This window comes from Macrosteles quadrilineatus, unplaced genomic scaffold (assembly GCF_028750875.1).
Source record: "Macrosteles quadrilineatus isolate MER2022 unplaced genomic scaffold, UCM_ALF_1.0 Scaffold_7__1_contigs__length_78375512, whole genome shotgun sequence".
NCBI lineage: Eukaryota > Metazoa > Arthropoda > Insecta > Hemiptera > Cicadellidae > Macrosteles > Macrosteles quadrilineatus.
Window position 1 is genome coordinate 76,743,568 of NW_026542600.1, and position 16,143 is coordinate 76,759,710.

The 16,143-nt window shown below is 33.9% G+C and overlaps 1 protein-coding gene across 1 annotated transcript in view; it reads left to right on the plus strand.

Moving 5' to 3' along the window:
* Positions 1 to 3,845: 3,845 nt before the first annotated feature.
* Positions 3,846 to 16,143, plus strand: part of LOC128998787 (homeobox protein unplugged-like) — a 28,960-nt gene continuing 16,662 nt past the window's right edge. The window contains exons 1-2 of the mRNA XM_054425141.1: positions 3,846 to 3,919; positions 14,691 to 14,913. Coding sequence (XP_054281116.1) covers positions 14,711 to 14,913 — 203 coding nt within the window. The 5' untranslated portion in view covers positions 3,846 to 3,919; positions 14,691 to 14,710. The remainder of the gene's footprint in view (positions 3,920 to 14,690; positions 14,914 to 16,143) is intronic.

A 16,143-nucleotide genomic window follows, 5' to 3' on the forward strand; every position in this document is an offset into this window, starting at 1 on the left:
CGGTTTATTCATTTAGTTTTATTTTTAGTATGTTAAAAAATTAATTGCCTTTATTTTGGAGTGTTCTCAAATCATTTCATTCACCGTTTTTATTCCAAGATCCACTAAGATTGTTGTTGTAAATACATATTACAAGGTCAAAACTCATTTGGGTACGAAAGGTCAAACATGTCTCACAGATTACCAAAACCGGTTATTGATTTTCAAGTTGTGCAACCTAGTTTAACAGAAATCTGCATAAATGATTGATAGATACTGTCTAAAATCATGTGTTAATTGATGTTGCTTAATGTATCAAATCACATGTTTAAAATACTTTTGTTTACAGTTGATTGTTTTTGTTTAGAGTTTATTAAAATGGGATTTATGATTGTGTTTAGTTCTGATGATAGTTATTTCTTACATACTAGTTGGCCCGACAGACGTCCTGTCCTAATGTGGTTTATGTCAAATGCTCGTTCATTTTCAAGATGAGCTAGTTTGCATCACTCAATCTTCGTCCTGGTTTAAGTTTGTTCGCTACGCTCACTCACCTTTCGGTGGTATTCCTTGCTCGCTGGTTGGAGTTCGTTCGCTGCGCTCACTCGCCTTCAGGTTTTGGTTGTTATTGTATCCCACAGTTTATGAAAACATTTTCCTCCAATGCTAATGCAAAGGCCATTAAAATAAAAAATTAAATCAAATTACTCAATAAAGGTTGGATGGATTATAAATTTCCTTACATAAAATCCTTCCCCTGGCATTAAGGAACCCAACAAAAAATGAATCATTCAATTCGGTGCACTCGTTCTCGAGTTTACATTTAGACAAATAATAGTGCTGCACCCTGTTGGTACATTTTGTAACCTTTTAATACTGTTGATCATCACAGAATCAAAATGTTTAGTTGGAACAGCTGTTAAGATTCTTGAATTCCATTTAAATACGAGTACTGTACTCATAAGGTTAACTTGGGAAACTCCAGAGCCACTGGGGCGGAGCCCGTTTGAAGAATCTGCACCAAACTTCACACAAACCATCCTTAAATAATTATTAATAATGCCTGAAAGTTTCATTACAATCTGTCGAGTGGTTTCAGAGTCCATAACGTTCAAATATAAATACAGTAAAACTCTTTTCCCAGCATAACAGCTTTCGGCACTCTGTAACAGCTGGCAATAAGCTAAAGAAGTGTGTTCTGTTCACCATAAGTCAACTGATAGAGTATCTGACGGTGCCAAAGGAAAGATCAAGAATTGGTATTCTGAGGAGCTTGCTGGTTTAAAAAGGTACATTTTGCTAGTGCTTGATATGTCTAAGGATAGGCCTGATCTTATCCCATATCTTCGGGAATTGAGGAGAGAGTATCGACTCCAACTCTGCGAGGCAAAGCAGCGTGCAGCGGCTGACATGATCTCCACTGCTGCAAACCCATGCAAGGCAGCTTGGGACCTGATCAACCAGAGCAGGCCCAGTACCAGAGTTGCCGCTGACCTTGACTTCGCCACGGCGGATGACTTCAACAGCTACTTCTTGGAGTCAGTGGATAGTATTGTTGATGGTATTCCTGTAAATAATACTGATTATCTTGATTACATACCTGTTGTAGATGTAAATTATGAATGGAGTATGGTCAATGCTGTCGATATTGTCAAAATCGTAAACGGTTTCAAATCCACAAAAAGTAAGGATATCTTTGACATGTCGACTGAGTTTTTGAAAAAAAATTGTAAATGTGATTGCACCTTTGTTGGCTCATTTGATTAACTGTTGTTTGTTGCAAGGTGTTTACCCTGATGTGCTAAAAACATCCAGAACTGTTCCCGTATATAAAAAGGGCCCTAAAAAAGATCTTTCTAGCTATAGACCAGTGTCTTTGATACCTGTTTTAGGTAAAGTATTTGAGGCTGTGATGTTGCAGCAGCTGAGTAACCACTTTGAGGAGCACAATCTCCTTGTTCCTGCCCAGCATGGCTTTCGGAGGGGTTTGTCGACTGTTTCGGCAGTTGACTCCCTTGTGAGGGTCATACTGGAGGCATTTGAAAGCAAATCTTCTGTTTCTGTTTTGCTGTGCGATTTGTCTCGAGCATTTGATTGTATACCACATGATATTTTACTTAAAAAACTACAAAAATATGGGTTTGGCGAGAGTGCCCTCAAGGTGGTCAAATCATATCTTGCAGATAGATTCCAAATTGTAAGTTGGTCAGGTGTTCATTCAGGCGCCCTGCCAGTCAAACACGGGGTGCCCCAAGGCTCAGTACTGGGGCCTTTTTTGTTCATTATAGCAATGAATGACCTCTGTTTTTCTGTTTCAAACGATGTACTGCTCTATGCTGATGACACAACCTTGTTTGCAAAGCACATTGATCCTGTAATTGCCAGTAACTCCGCAAAAAGATTGTTTAACATAGCTTCTGAATGGTTTTCAGGGAACAAATTGGCTCTTAATGACAAGAAAACCCAAGAAATAATGTTTAGCTTAAGTAAAACTAATTCTGTTTGTGACTCTGTCAAACTCTTGGGCTTTACTTTGGACTCTGAGCTTGTGTGGGATGAACATGTCAACGCCCTATGTACTAAACTTAACAGAGTAATTTGTCTTTTGAGGAAATTAACATCTGAATTGCCTCCTGACTTTGTGAGACTAGCATTTTTCTCTTTTTTTCAGTCACACGTTGTGTATGGAACCAGGCTTTGGGGTCACTCCCCACAGGTTCAGAAGGTCCTCTTGCTACAAAAAAGAGCGATTCGTGTGATGTGTAATTTGCCTTTTAGAGCACATTGTAGAACATTTTTTGTTGATATGCAGATCATGAGTGTCATCAATGTATATATTTACCAGTGCTTAGAAGCTATCAAATCGATGGAAATGATCTTATTTTCAATAGAGACATCCATCCGTATAGCACTAGAACTTGTAATGATGTACATACTCCTAGCAATAGGCTAAGTAAAAGTCAAAAGTGTTTCCCTGTTTCAGGTTTCAAATTTTTCAATGCTCTGCCTGTTACCATTAGAAACTTGCCAAAATTGAAGTTTATGAAAGTGTTAAAGAGTTGGCTGATAACAAATCCTTTTTATAAATGTGATGAGTATTTTGAGGCTTTGAAGGGTTAAAATATCATGTAGTGCATGGACCCGATGATAAAAAAAGGTATGCCTAATTTTTATTTACCTTTGCATGGTTTGCTGTTTTGATTTGCAGTTTTGTTTGGTTTGTTTTCCTTTTTATATTTAGTTTTATTGAATTTTTATTGTACTTTGACGTAGCCTATTGTACAAACTTAATGGCCTAATAAAATCTTTGAATCTTCTTTGAATCTTTGAACCATCATAGTCATTATCATCATAAACTCAGTATATGCCACTCAGTACTAGATTTTTAGCTAGATAAGGAACTGCAGGTTGTTTTCGAACCGACTGGTGGTGTGTACGGTCATCATCATTCGTATCATCATCATCGTCATCATTAAAATTACAGAATACAGAACTCTATGACGCTCAGTACTAGATCTAGAGCATGCTAGGCTTCTGCAGGTAACTGTGAAGCTAACTTCAGATGTGTACCAATCATCATCATCGTCATGAATGTACAGATAAGCATCCTCTATCAGAGGTGGGACTTGAGACTCTCTATAGTGTAAGCTAGCCGGGGAACTGTAGACGATTGCCGAGCTAACTTACCATTTGATTGCTCCCTGAGTAAATACAATAATTTAATTTCCCGATCACTTAACAAACAAATAACTCTCACCGCTCGGCTGTGATTGGACGATCTGTGGGCCAATCAGAAGGCGTCTCGGCGAGGGGGCGAGGCCAAACCGTGTTTTCACTCACACACACATTATTTGTGTTCGTGCCGCCGTCGACGGTGCCGGTCCGTGTGACAGTGTCTGTGATTCCCTTACTCATCGCTGGATTTACTCTTCTCTATCAAGTAATTATTTCCTTTTTCTAATCTTTCATATTTATTCTATATATTATAAGCCAGGGTGTATAGTTTATTGAGTAATGATAAGCGGGAAAAGTGTAAACTGAAGTTAGGTAATAAAATAAGAGTTAGTTTTGTTATTTGATTTATTGCATTTGTGAATACTGAACTGGTATGAGTTAAATGTTGGCTTGGTAATATGGTTGCTCAGCTATGAAGTTATGGGAATAAAGAAGCTTATTTAGTAGCCAAATTATAACCATAACCTTTACTATGGCGATTATGTTTGTGAATGAATGTATAAATCCATGGGTGATTCTATTTTGTGCTTTCCGTATTGTCGATTGGGAGATTTAAAATTTAATCATAACTAGTGTGTTGTTATGTATTATTTGAATGAACCAACCAAATGAGGTCGTTTCAAATTGCATTTTACATAATTTACTATAAATTTACAATTTAATTTCATTTTTTATGCATAGACCTTTAAATTCTCATGTTGTTTATGAACAAAAAGAATGCGATATGAATTTACCTTTTTTGTTTACATTACTAAATTTATATAAGAGATTATACGCGTATATAATCTGAAACGGACTATAAATTCTAATAGTCTAAACTGTGTAAGCATAAAATAATTAAATTTTTTAATGTAAAGATTTCTGTGAAATTCTTTAGTCTAATGGTGTTTCTTAATAACTGTTCAAGTTGAGTATTAAGATTCTGATTAAAATACGTAGGCCCTATAAGATAACAATTAATTCTTCATAATAATAAATTGGCATTATAATAAAGCAGACATTATTACAGTGTAATTAAAAAATGCTTTATTCACATACTGTAGCACATAATGCCGTAATTAATCAGTGCTTTGATGATGTCCTGGCCCTTAAAAAAACGTATACACTACACCATAAGGGACACACAATCGTATAAATACATACAGAAACTATTATTATTTTTTATTAAGCGTAACTGTAAGAATTAGTTTTCTTACATTTCTAAAATTTAATTAAAATATTCATTAAAGCCTTACAGTGTCATACTGTTCGATGGCGTATGTCTTTAACACCCAGATAACGTTATAATGTAAAAATTAAGAAAACTACAAACATAACAAACAAACCAACAATGTTATGATTGAGTTTATTAATTCACCGTTAAAACGTGTTAAGGTTCCATTTCAAAAAATAACATCAGCTGCCAACAAAAACATACCCTAATCTAAATTGATATTAAGGAATCACAGGTAAGATTACAAAAACCCCTTGTGCCATAGATAAAAGGAGTGTCTATTGACTTCAAGGATGATTTCATATACATTAAACCTATTTATATAAATTCAAATTGGGCAAGATATACAATGTAAACATAGAATACGTTGAGCAAGTAAATTGAGTTAAGTTGAGGTAGTGAGCCTGGACCATATTAAATATAGTATTAAATATTTTAGTAGGCCAGGAAGTAATCATAAATTTTATGATTTGATGAAATTTTATGACAAGTGTTCTAGGTTACTGAACTTTGTATAGTCAAACCTTTACCTTGTAGTCGATTAAATATATGTCTTCTAGAAAAAAAAACTATCTTTCATTTGTGAACTTAAAGATATAGGCCTAGATATCAACTATTTGTTAAAACATGTAATATTGGCGTTACATGATAACCTACATAGCTTAACAACATGAGCCCGAACATAACTATTTCCAAAATCACCTGGAATTATATTCATAATTGAAAAATCATGCGCATGATTAAAATATGGGATAATTGTGTAATGAGCTAGCATTTTCATAGCTGATGTTTCTATAACAAATTTATAATATACGTTTTTTTAAATATTTTACCGTCAAAAATTAATTTAATGGATAGTCAAAAACATAAGTGGAACTTTTAAAAGTAATATATCTAAGTATTATTGCTATCAGGAGTTAAATATATAAACTTTATATATGCTGTATAAATCTTAACACATACCTAAAACTGCGCGTTGATCCTTTAGAATATGATAAAAAAACTGTTATATATTCCCTCGGATAAAAAAAAACCAATGATTAAGATCACCAATAGTGTTTATAAGCACGACACCTTTTACTAATTTCATTTTTATACTAATCAACACCAGAATGGTATAATTGTAAAAGAGAAGGTTTTACTACTATAACCGAGTATAAAGCAATATTTTTTCAAATTCAAATATTTTATTTTTCCATGCAAAACAAATAAATTAAACTTACTTGTAAAGGGACGAATCAGCCACGTATGCGATCTTGGTGTCAAGTTTGTTTTGAACGAACGATCATTCGTCCATTCATTTGGGTGTTCCAAACGATGGTACTGTACTGTACCATTATCGACTGACGATTGTGATGGCATATGATATATCCATTAGGACTTATAAATAATAAAACTACATCCAAGCCCTTTTGTAAGAGTCGCTATTATGAAATTCATAGCCAACACTATAACGTCAAAGAACGTGAACCAGCATGATCGGACCATGGGAACGGGGGTTTATGGGGTAAAAATGGGAAAACCCCATTTTTAAAAACATAAAATTTTGGAATATCTTTCCCAACCATTTTGTAGAGCTTAAAAAAAGAAATAATTTAGTATATTGAAGCATTGTTGTATGTCTAATGTTACAGAGAAAATTCAAAAAGTGTAAATTTAAAATTCCATGTTATTCTTAAGTTTACTTGATATATGTTGATAAAATTTGGCAAATTTATTTGATTCATCCTATACTATTGGCGTATGGTCAAAAAACACTTTTTACCTTCCCCGTAGCAGCAAACCTAAGCACTCGTTAAATCTAATGTTATTTAAATTGGGAATAAATATGTCTTATGGAAATATTTTAGTAAAAATGTAATCAGACATGTGAAAAATTCGCTTAGTCTGCAGGTTTGCTGTGGCGGGGGTATTATCTATTGTCTATGGGCATAGTGACGTCAGCGGCAGCCCCACAATTTAACACACTCTCCGGTCCGCGGCAGAGGAGCGGTAAATGTCTACTCGTTTGGTAATACTTCCTTTTGAATAAATAAAGAGGAGTAGGGGTCGTTTATTGCTCTAGTTTTTGTCGCTAAGAGGGTCAATAACGTGGGAATTGTTTCTCCCGTGACGCGTGTTGATCATCATGCTCGTGTCAATATTTTATGTTGTCATGTTGTCACACTTGTCTTCGTGTCTTGTCACGCCACTGATGACGGAAGTAGGTGATTCAATTCCATAGGTAATTACGAAGTTTAAGGGCAATTGTTTGTTTCATGTTTTAGTTACACATCGTTTGTTGCCTGTTCTGTACTAGATAATCGTGTAGATCTATACACGTGTAGACCAAGATTGGTAAAAAATACGTAAAATCTTCATCCGGGTCCCTGTCTACAATTACACTGAGATTTTTTCGCAGTTGTTTTATTTTAAAATTCACCAATGGCACCAATCGCATGCTATAGGCCTAAATAAGGAATTTGTACCATTTCTATGGCTATTCTAATAGTTCTTTGACGTTACCGTGTTGGTGTTATAAATGTTATAATTTTAACATTTTAGTTTTTCTGTATTGCACAATGTCTGTATGTATAGGTAGATACAGTATCTAAATTAGATGATTTATCTTGAAAACTATCTATCGCAGTTATAATGATGTATCTAATGTTATTTCAAAGTTCCACCCATCGTTCGATATAAATAATGATATTTTTGACATTTTTAAAATCGTTCTTCTAAGAGCGGTTAGGGTGTTTGTTTTATAATTTAACATTTTAGGTTACACTATACAATACACCGATCCCATTGTGTGGGAGTTCAATGAACTCTCAATTATTTTGTAGAAAGAAAACATCTACCATTGGCTTTCTGCATTTCCCTAGCAGGATAGTTTATCAGAGACCTGCTGGGGTACATTAAAAAAGTATCACTCTTTCTCATTGTCTGTCTTTCACAAATACTAAATTAAAATTGATTCCCGAATACCGACCATCATTTAATCGTCCTGGTTATAGCTAACCATGCAAAATGTTGTTATCTATGAATAAGCATAAAATAACTTTAGAACCACGAATACTAGAAAAGACCCGGTATGGATCATAAACACAAACAAATGACGTTTTTGGACCCCGAAGGAAAACAAAACCGTATGTTAATCAATGCTATTACTATAGGGGTTTTGTTTACTTTCAGGTCAAAAACGTCATTTGTTTATGTTTATGATCCATATTGGTATTTATCTAGTATTCGTGGTTAGAACATAAACCAAATAGATTATAATTTAAGTGGTCAAACATTATGGAATTAGCAGGTACTGCATGTACTATTTTTCTCTTAAAATCGTTTTATGAATTTTCAAAGTAATTATTTACTCACCTTAAACTTAAAGCATTATTTAATATTTTACATTACCCTGTACAAAACTTAAAATTTGGTTTTAATTTTCTTGTTTACTTATTATTTAGTATTCCAGCTGTTAAATTAAACAGGTTTTCTGGTAGGTTATTATTATTTTTAAAGAGCTATCTCTTTTCATTTTAAAAATGTATAAGAGTTAAGTCAAAACATAACATTTGTTTAGGCTGCTACTAGTTAATACAATTATATCATTAAAACATGATTATACCAAGAAATATGCATTTATTTATGGTTATCACCCTACAAACTTTGACGGAGACTTTGAACATGGTTTTAATGAAGTTTAACTCTTATATGGCTAATAGTAATTTAACTTACATACAGTAGTTACATAGGCTATTTAATATGCATTTCAACATACACTAAAAATGCTAAAGAAAGTAAAGTAAAATATTTTTCTTACTAAAAGTTAACTATCGAATAATGTTAACAATAACAAACTGTTATTTGCATTTACCTAATTGCATGTTTTCAAGTTAAGCCACATAAAAAGGAGCGGGCCGAAGGAACCAGCCATACAAATCTATATTTCAGCCATACAACTTACTGTCATCGATCTCTATTATCACTGAAAAATAATAATAGAGATCGATGCTTACTGTACTGTACGTAGTTATTGAAGAAACCACGATATTGTTCCAACCATACTATAACTTTCCTGCTTGAAACTTAAAATAACCATAACAAAATAACAAATGCCACTTTCTACTCTGCCATGTTTATTTTTTAAACCTGACACACATCGACTAAATTTACAATGTATTGGTTATAAAGACAGTCAACTCTTTTTTAATTCTACAAAAAATCGTTTCTTATAAAAAATCTGTAATACATTTAAATGTTTTTGAACCATTTCATATCTCATAATCAAACCACAAAGCTATAACATATTGAACACTTCTAATTCAATTCAACCAAGTAGTTGTAGTTGTTGTAATAATTAGCAACACGAAGATGTTATTTGTTGGTTTGGAGATTATTGTGTTTTCGATCGAAATCGATCGTCCTGCCGTATTGCTTGCTCGAATTGTTTTGTTTTGTAATATTGGACCACGGATTAATAGTGTTTAGCTTACTCTTTATTCTGTCATTGAACTTAATCCCGACATCACCTTGATCTGGAGACAATGAAATTAACTATCAAGTCTAAAAATAAGGTACCACCATGTTCTTTACCCCTACATGGAAGGATAGTTTTAGATTTTATTTTATACTTTTCAATTAATAGTTAGGAAATAAGTCAATAGGCCTTCCCCTTAAAACCATGTACAAAACAAATATTCAAGTGGTACCTAAATATGATTTTAGTGAGTGTAAATATTTTATTACAATAGTTATTAGACTTACCTAATAAAATGCTCTGGTGATTAGACTCAATAAAGAGTTTGTATCATAATTTTGTTTGGTACCATGCAGCAAATTAATTGCTTCACCTAATTGCAGTTTATCAGCAAAATCATATTTACTTTGGGGAAGTAATTTGTCCTTATGGGTTATCGGAACACCGACATAAGTTATCTAATGAGACTATAATCTTCGTATTTATCTAAGTAAACTATCCAATTATTCGACACAATGAAAAGTGCAAAGATGAATGTAGCCTTATCACTCGTTTCTACGGAGAAATTAAACTCATATTAGACAGTTGTAAAATTTGCGATAATTAACACAGATAATTAAGATAAGGTTATTTTGTAATACTTGTCTAGGGTTAAGCTAATGTTCTTACGCTAATTGATTTTAACTTTACACTCAGAGGACTGCCATCTACTAATTACAGTAAAGTATTTTAACAAAATGTTAGGAATATACAAACTGTTTCAGCAAATTTTTCACATAGGGAAAACTAGTTCGCGAACGAGCATAATCAAACTATTGGAACTAGGTTTGATTTGGGGGGGGGGGGCTAAGGGTCGAAAATTTAGTACATTGAAGCGTTGTTGTACGTCAAATGGTAATAGAGAAAATTCAAAAAACTGTAAATTTAAAATTCTCATAATATTTTTACGGAGAAAATGATATTTAACACGTGGCTAGGATAAACAGTTGTTACGATTATGTATATTGATTTCTTATTCGTTCTTATGTCGCACCAGATATGGCAACTCTTAACCCCTCCCCCCAACCCAAATAATTCAAAATGTGGTTTTTTAAACGCTTGTTGTGGTCAAACCGTCGTTCTAATAAAAAAAAGGGAGATCACTTGCCCACTTGGTGTCCTTTAAAACTTCTATAGGTAGAACAAGATTTTTCAAATTGTTGTTTTTTCCTCACATTTCTTTGTTTAGGGATGGTTTTAGCCACCAAACTGCAATTCTTTCCTAAATTCGATACCGTAACTCTAATATCATTTTTGCACCCTACGTCTTTCGAAATATGTACCTAAAAAGATGTATGTGTATGTGTGTATAGGAAAATGTTCCTATCTTCATTCCTTCAACCCCAAATTCCGACTTGAACCTAAAATTTTAACTTGTTTTTCCTATTTTTGGACTGTCCTGGATTAAGTTAACAAACGTTTTGGGCATGTTTGACTTTATATCTCTTCTATCTAATATATGCCTAAAGCGTAGGTCTATTCTTAGTCAGTTTGGGATTTTCACCTATTTTACCCTAAAAGTGGGGGGGGGGGGGGGTGGGGTGGGATTTTAGTTTGAATAAAAATTCCAATTTAGAAACTTTCATTTTCATTATATGTTAAAGTGGGCCTACATAAACATAAGATTATATGAAAACGAACTAATGTTTTGTTTACAGCTTTTAGTAGTGTACATTTTGTTCTTTTACGGCATTTACCTATCTTCATTCCAACACCCTAAAAACCCCATTTTGATTGTTGTGTCTTTTGGAGAATAAACATAAAGGCGGTTTCAAGCATACTATGGATTTGATAATCATAAGGTAAGTTTGTCATGGGCTTAACTCATTACGAAAATTTCAATACTGTAGTAAAAAAAATCAGAATCCGCCCCTTTAGAAAATTGATGTTAAACTGTTTATAGTAGATACTAAGGGATTTTTGCTGTGATCGTCTGAAACGATTTTTTTTCATTAAAAGGCCTTGAAGTTTAGATGATTTTCTGAAATAAAGAGATTCCCCAAAATGTATTTTTTTTAAGCTAGGCAATATTTACAATATTTCTCTAATAGGAATTTTTAAATCATAGATTTAAATTGCTACCACAAATTCTGAAAGTGTGGGATGTCGAATATTTGTATCAACAATAGGGGTTTTTTTACGTTTTTGTTTTTTTGTGAAATATATATAATGAGCTGCAGGGATACTAGAATAATCTGGTTACAACATATCTATTTTATGTTACATAAATTTAAAATAATTGTTTGTTACCTCGTGACAGTACCCTGATGCAATATAAGTAAGGTTATTACACTTTTAAGGAGGCATTAACTTTTCAAAATTGAACCACACAATTCTATACGTCTATTATCACTACACAAATTTTACTTAAGCACCTAATAAGTTATAACCACTTACCTGGATTTAAAAATATATATATTTATCCAAAAGAGCGCAGCAATTTAATTATGTTTCTAAATCGATGACGAATGTGAACTATCTCATAAGGTAGATTTGAAAAACCATACTTGTCCCTTCCGCGTTCCCTCCTCCCTTCCCCCTTGCATGCGGATAGTGGATACCTATATATAATTATATATAATATACATATATTTAAGTGCGAGGCTTAGTTTGGTTGCAGAAACAGTAAATACGGTATGTATAATTTATTTTATGATATTTTGCCAACCAAAATGAAGAAAATTTATTTTTGTTTCTCTTAAATGTCAAAAGTATTTATTTGGCATTAGGACTAGCCGGGTTTATGAACCCAATTCATGAAAAGAAAGCTGTAATCATACAAGAAGGTTGTCCAAAAATACTTGTCAATTAATTTGGTAATTATAATAAATAATTTCAAATGAGCGATCGAACTTAAAAGCCCATTGTCCTAGTAGTAAAACTGTAAGAAGCAAAAGAGAGCCAAACTCAAAGCAATTAACAATAGTTAACGTCACGTAATGATCATAAAGTTTATATTCTATTGTCTACAACTAAACCGAAGCCAACTGCTGAATACCTTCCAAATTACTATTAGTGTGTTGGTATCATAAACGCCCCTTCGTGACAGTTTTATTATTTTGTAACTGACCAAAGAATAACAACAGTCAACTTCACAGGTGTTTCTGTGACATAATTCTTCTTAACCTTGTGGTTACTTTAGTTTATCTATACTGTACCATAGAATAAATAGAGATTTAATATGTAACCATATTCTTTATTGTATTTACTCTGTGGTAATTCCAGGGGTATAAAGTTCCGGCGACCCGTTTCAACCAGTGCGGGTCGCTGAAATTTTATCCCCCTGGAATTTTACCCCCTGGGCAAAGCTGACGTCACTATGACAATAGATTAAAAGAAGTATACATACTTCTTTTATCTTTGCTATGACGTAGTAACCTGAGCGTTCAAAAGTTGGTTCGTGGGCGGAATTTTACCCCCTGGCTATATAGAAATAATTAAGAATTATTGAATTTCTTATTTCTGTTTTTATTTAGTTGTAAACATTTTATTATTAAGTAGCCATCGAATCCATTAAAATCCAATAAATCCATCGAACTGATGTCGCGAAACTCAAAAGTTCGCACCCGGAATTTTACCCCTGGTTTGTGACGTCACGTTTGTCCAGGGGGTAAAATTCCAGGGGGATAAAAATCCGCTACCCCGTTGAAATGTATCAACAGTAAATCAACCGTTATTTATTTTCTTTATAATCATAATCAAAGTTTACTTCTGCATTAGATTTGCATTGCTATCATTTGTTGAGCATATTTATTCGATGCTTAGCTAATTTGATGACAATTTTATTCTTCCATCTGCAGTTAATGCTCTTATGATTATTTTGGCCCTTAATAGTCCTAATGGATTGTATTCTAATGTATATGGGGGCTAAGGATGGATGTGAAGTTTTACAAGATAACGCATTTGTTTTTTACTCAATTTTTACCAATTAAACGAATGAAAATCAATGGATGTTATTATCTTTATAGGAGTGTTCTAAAACACCCTAGTGAGTAAAAAAAATAACTGATACTAGTTTCCAGGTCCTGCGCTAATTCACTGCATTCCCTAATTAGTCCTTTTGCTATGTTTAGTGGTGTTTACTGTCATGGAATTTAACAGTTATTCGTAGTATAACCATAGAATAAATAAACACCATTTATATTACTTATTTATATTACTTCATCTATGGTATAACCTAAGACGGAATTATATCAATATATTTTTACTCCATCCTCCTTGATCATTATTGGATTTTTAATAAACGAAACGGTACTGTACTGGCTATAGAAACAGCTGATCGTATACACTAGTCAGTAGAGATGTACTTTATATAACATTACAGGTTGAATAGCAGAGTTACTGCGCGATAACTGTTGTCAGGTCATCCTGTTGCGGCGATCTCCCTGTTATTAAAATAACGCTTTCGAGTTTCATTGCGACAATGCACTGCAGATCCGCAGAACAGAACGCCGTTTTTGAAAAACTTAAGTTTTGACGACAACTAGATACGGTAGTTTGTTTGTTGTGTGGGAGTGGGAATAGAAATAACCGAATTCTCGTCGCCGCAAACAGCAACTTACACATGTTATTAAGTTACGGCAATATTGCCAAATAGCAAATAGTAATAAACTAAACAGGTGCATGTTGCGCTGTGGAGTGTGGGAATGGTACGTAGGCCGGAAGTCTCACAGGAAGTATACGTATTGTTTGCTATCAAACCTGAGTTATTTTATGCGTTTTCACATTAGTTCTCTATAAAATGCTACACATATCTCTCAACTCCATGCTATATACCGGTACTCATTTTGCAGTCAGCAATACGCACCAAACTTAGGTGGTGTTGCCATTTTGAAATCAATTTGTTTACCAACGTCATTGACGTTTCTTTACGTTTTTTACTAAAGGCACGGTCCAAAACCTGGTCCGTAAGTTACTATCTAACGTCGACTTTCTTGTAAATAGCTTCATTAATTAATTGATAAGCAAATGTCATGACATCTGTGTCCAGAATCGATATCCAGAATTAATTAAGTCCAGAATAGTAGTGGTAATACTGTAATAATTTGTTGATTGGCTTTCACAGTCGATTCCTAGGTGATAATGCAGACGACGATGTAGTTGCCAAAACTTCGGATGCCATCTACGCGGTCTTCACACGAAGGCCGAAGACCAGTATTTACCACCTTTGGTAATAATAATGTTAGTATACAAGAGTATTTTGAAAGATGCCATAGAGTTGAAGCTGGAACCCAAGTACTAATCCATCATCCTGTGGTCCCTGAGGTGGTGATGGTCCAGACGTGATGGAGGAGACAGACTGCATCACTGTCCCTGCCAAATGTGCTCGGCCTCGCCCCTTCTCTATAGAGTCCATCATGGGTCTACGAGACAAGGTGTCACCCCTGCCTCAGGATCTGACCGTGTCCATCGTCCGGAGAGAAGATCATCCACCCCCTCCGCCACATCCACACCCCTCAGCTCTCCTAGTTCCGCCGGAAGCTCACAGGTAAATACATGCTTTTTGCTATAAGTAAATTTTGTTTTGTGGTTTTGTTCAACGAACTATTGTGGCCATTTTTAACCTCAATTTGATCCCATAAGATGATAACGTCCGTTAATAATCATTCCCTTAGATAGCAGGTCAATGTTCACATTGCGACCGTTTTGGTAGATTGTGGTTCAGTGGTAATTATTTGAATTCAGTGGTACCAACCGACACCACTGACTCCATCAACAACCACAGCCGAATAACCTTTTTCTATCAACCACCATGAGCTCTCGCTAAACATTATCTTGACCCTATAGCCAAACACCTTCATACTCATTTTCAGTTTCAAACCAGAATTCATTGTCCTACTTCTGGATATTGATTCATACTAAAAGATGACGCATTTAACAAAAAAACTTTACATTTTAGCAGTTCTACCTGACGAATGAGGATATTATAAGGGTAACAAAATAATTCTTTCAGTTTCAAATTTCTTTCAAGTTTTAAATTGGTAATTACAAATACCCCGTGTAATACACAGGAATTGAAGAAAATACATTTGAATTATTACATGGAACATGACAACCTTCTTTAATTAATGACAACTGATCGACAAAATAATGTACTTCAGTACTGTAGGTACCTTGTTTGTTTGTTTGTTACTTACCGAGTCTCGTTTTACAAAGCAAGTAGGTACGTAACAAATTTAAGCAAAATAATATATAAGTGAATAAATAGGAATAGTTTATATAAATACCTGTTAAATAATCTCTTCCCTCTCATTATCCAGTACAAAATGTAGGATTTTTGAATACTTATTTATTTAAAATATACTTCATTCCAAAAATGTGTAATACTTTGCCAAAGTACAAGAGGTTCTACCCGGATTCACGGGTGTACAGAAGCCACCATTTAATTTAATCAACTTTGACTTTATATTTCATTAAAAGGGTCCAAGTTTAAAAAATTCTCAATCTCAAAATTTTAACATCTACAGCCGTGGTGATTGCAGCGATAAAAACAACGATGTAGTTCTTTACATCGTTGGGTGATTGTGACAAAAATATCCCTTAATTCTTCATTACCATTTCCCCTTAAAACTATTTGGAAATATATTGGTAAAAAATACATATTGACTTGGTTGAGTTTCTTAAATAGTTTATTATTTAATATCGTTTTAAAATCAATTCCAAATCCTCATTAATTTAGATTTTAACGATTGTTTGCTGTGGATGAACAGGGGATAGC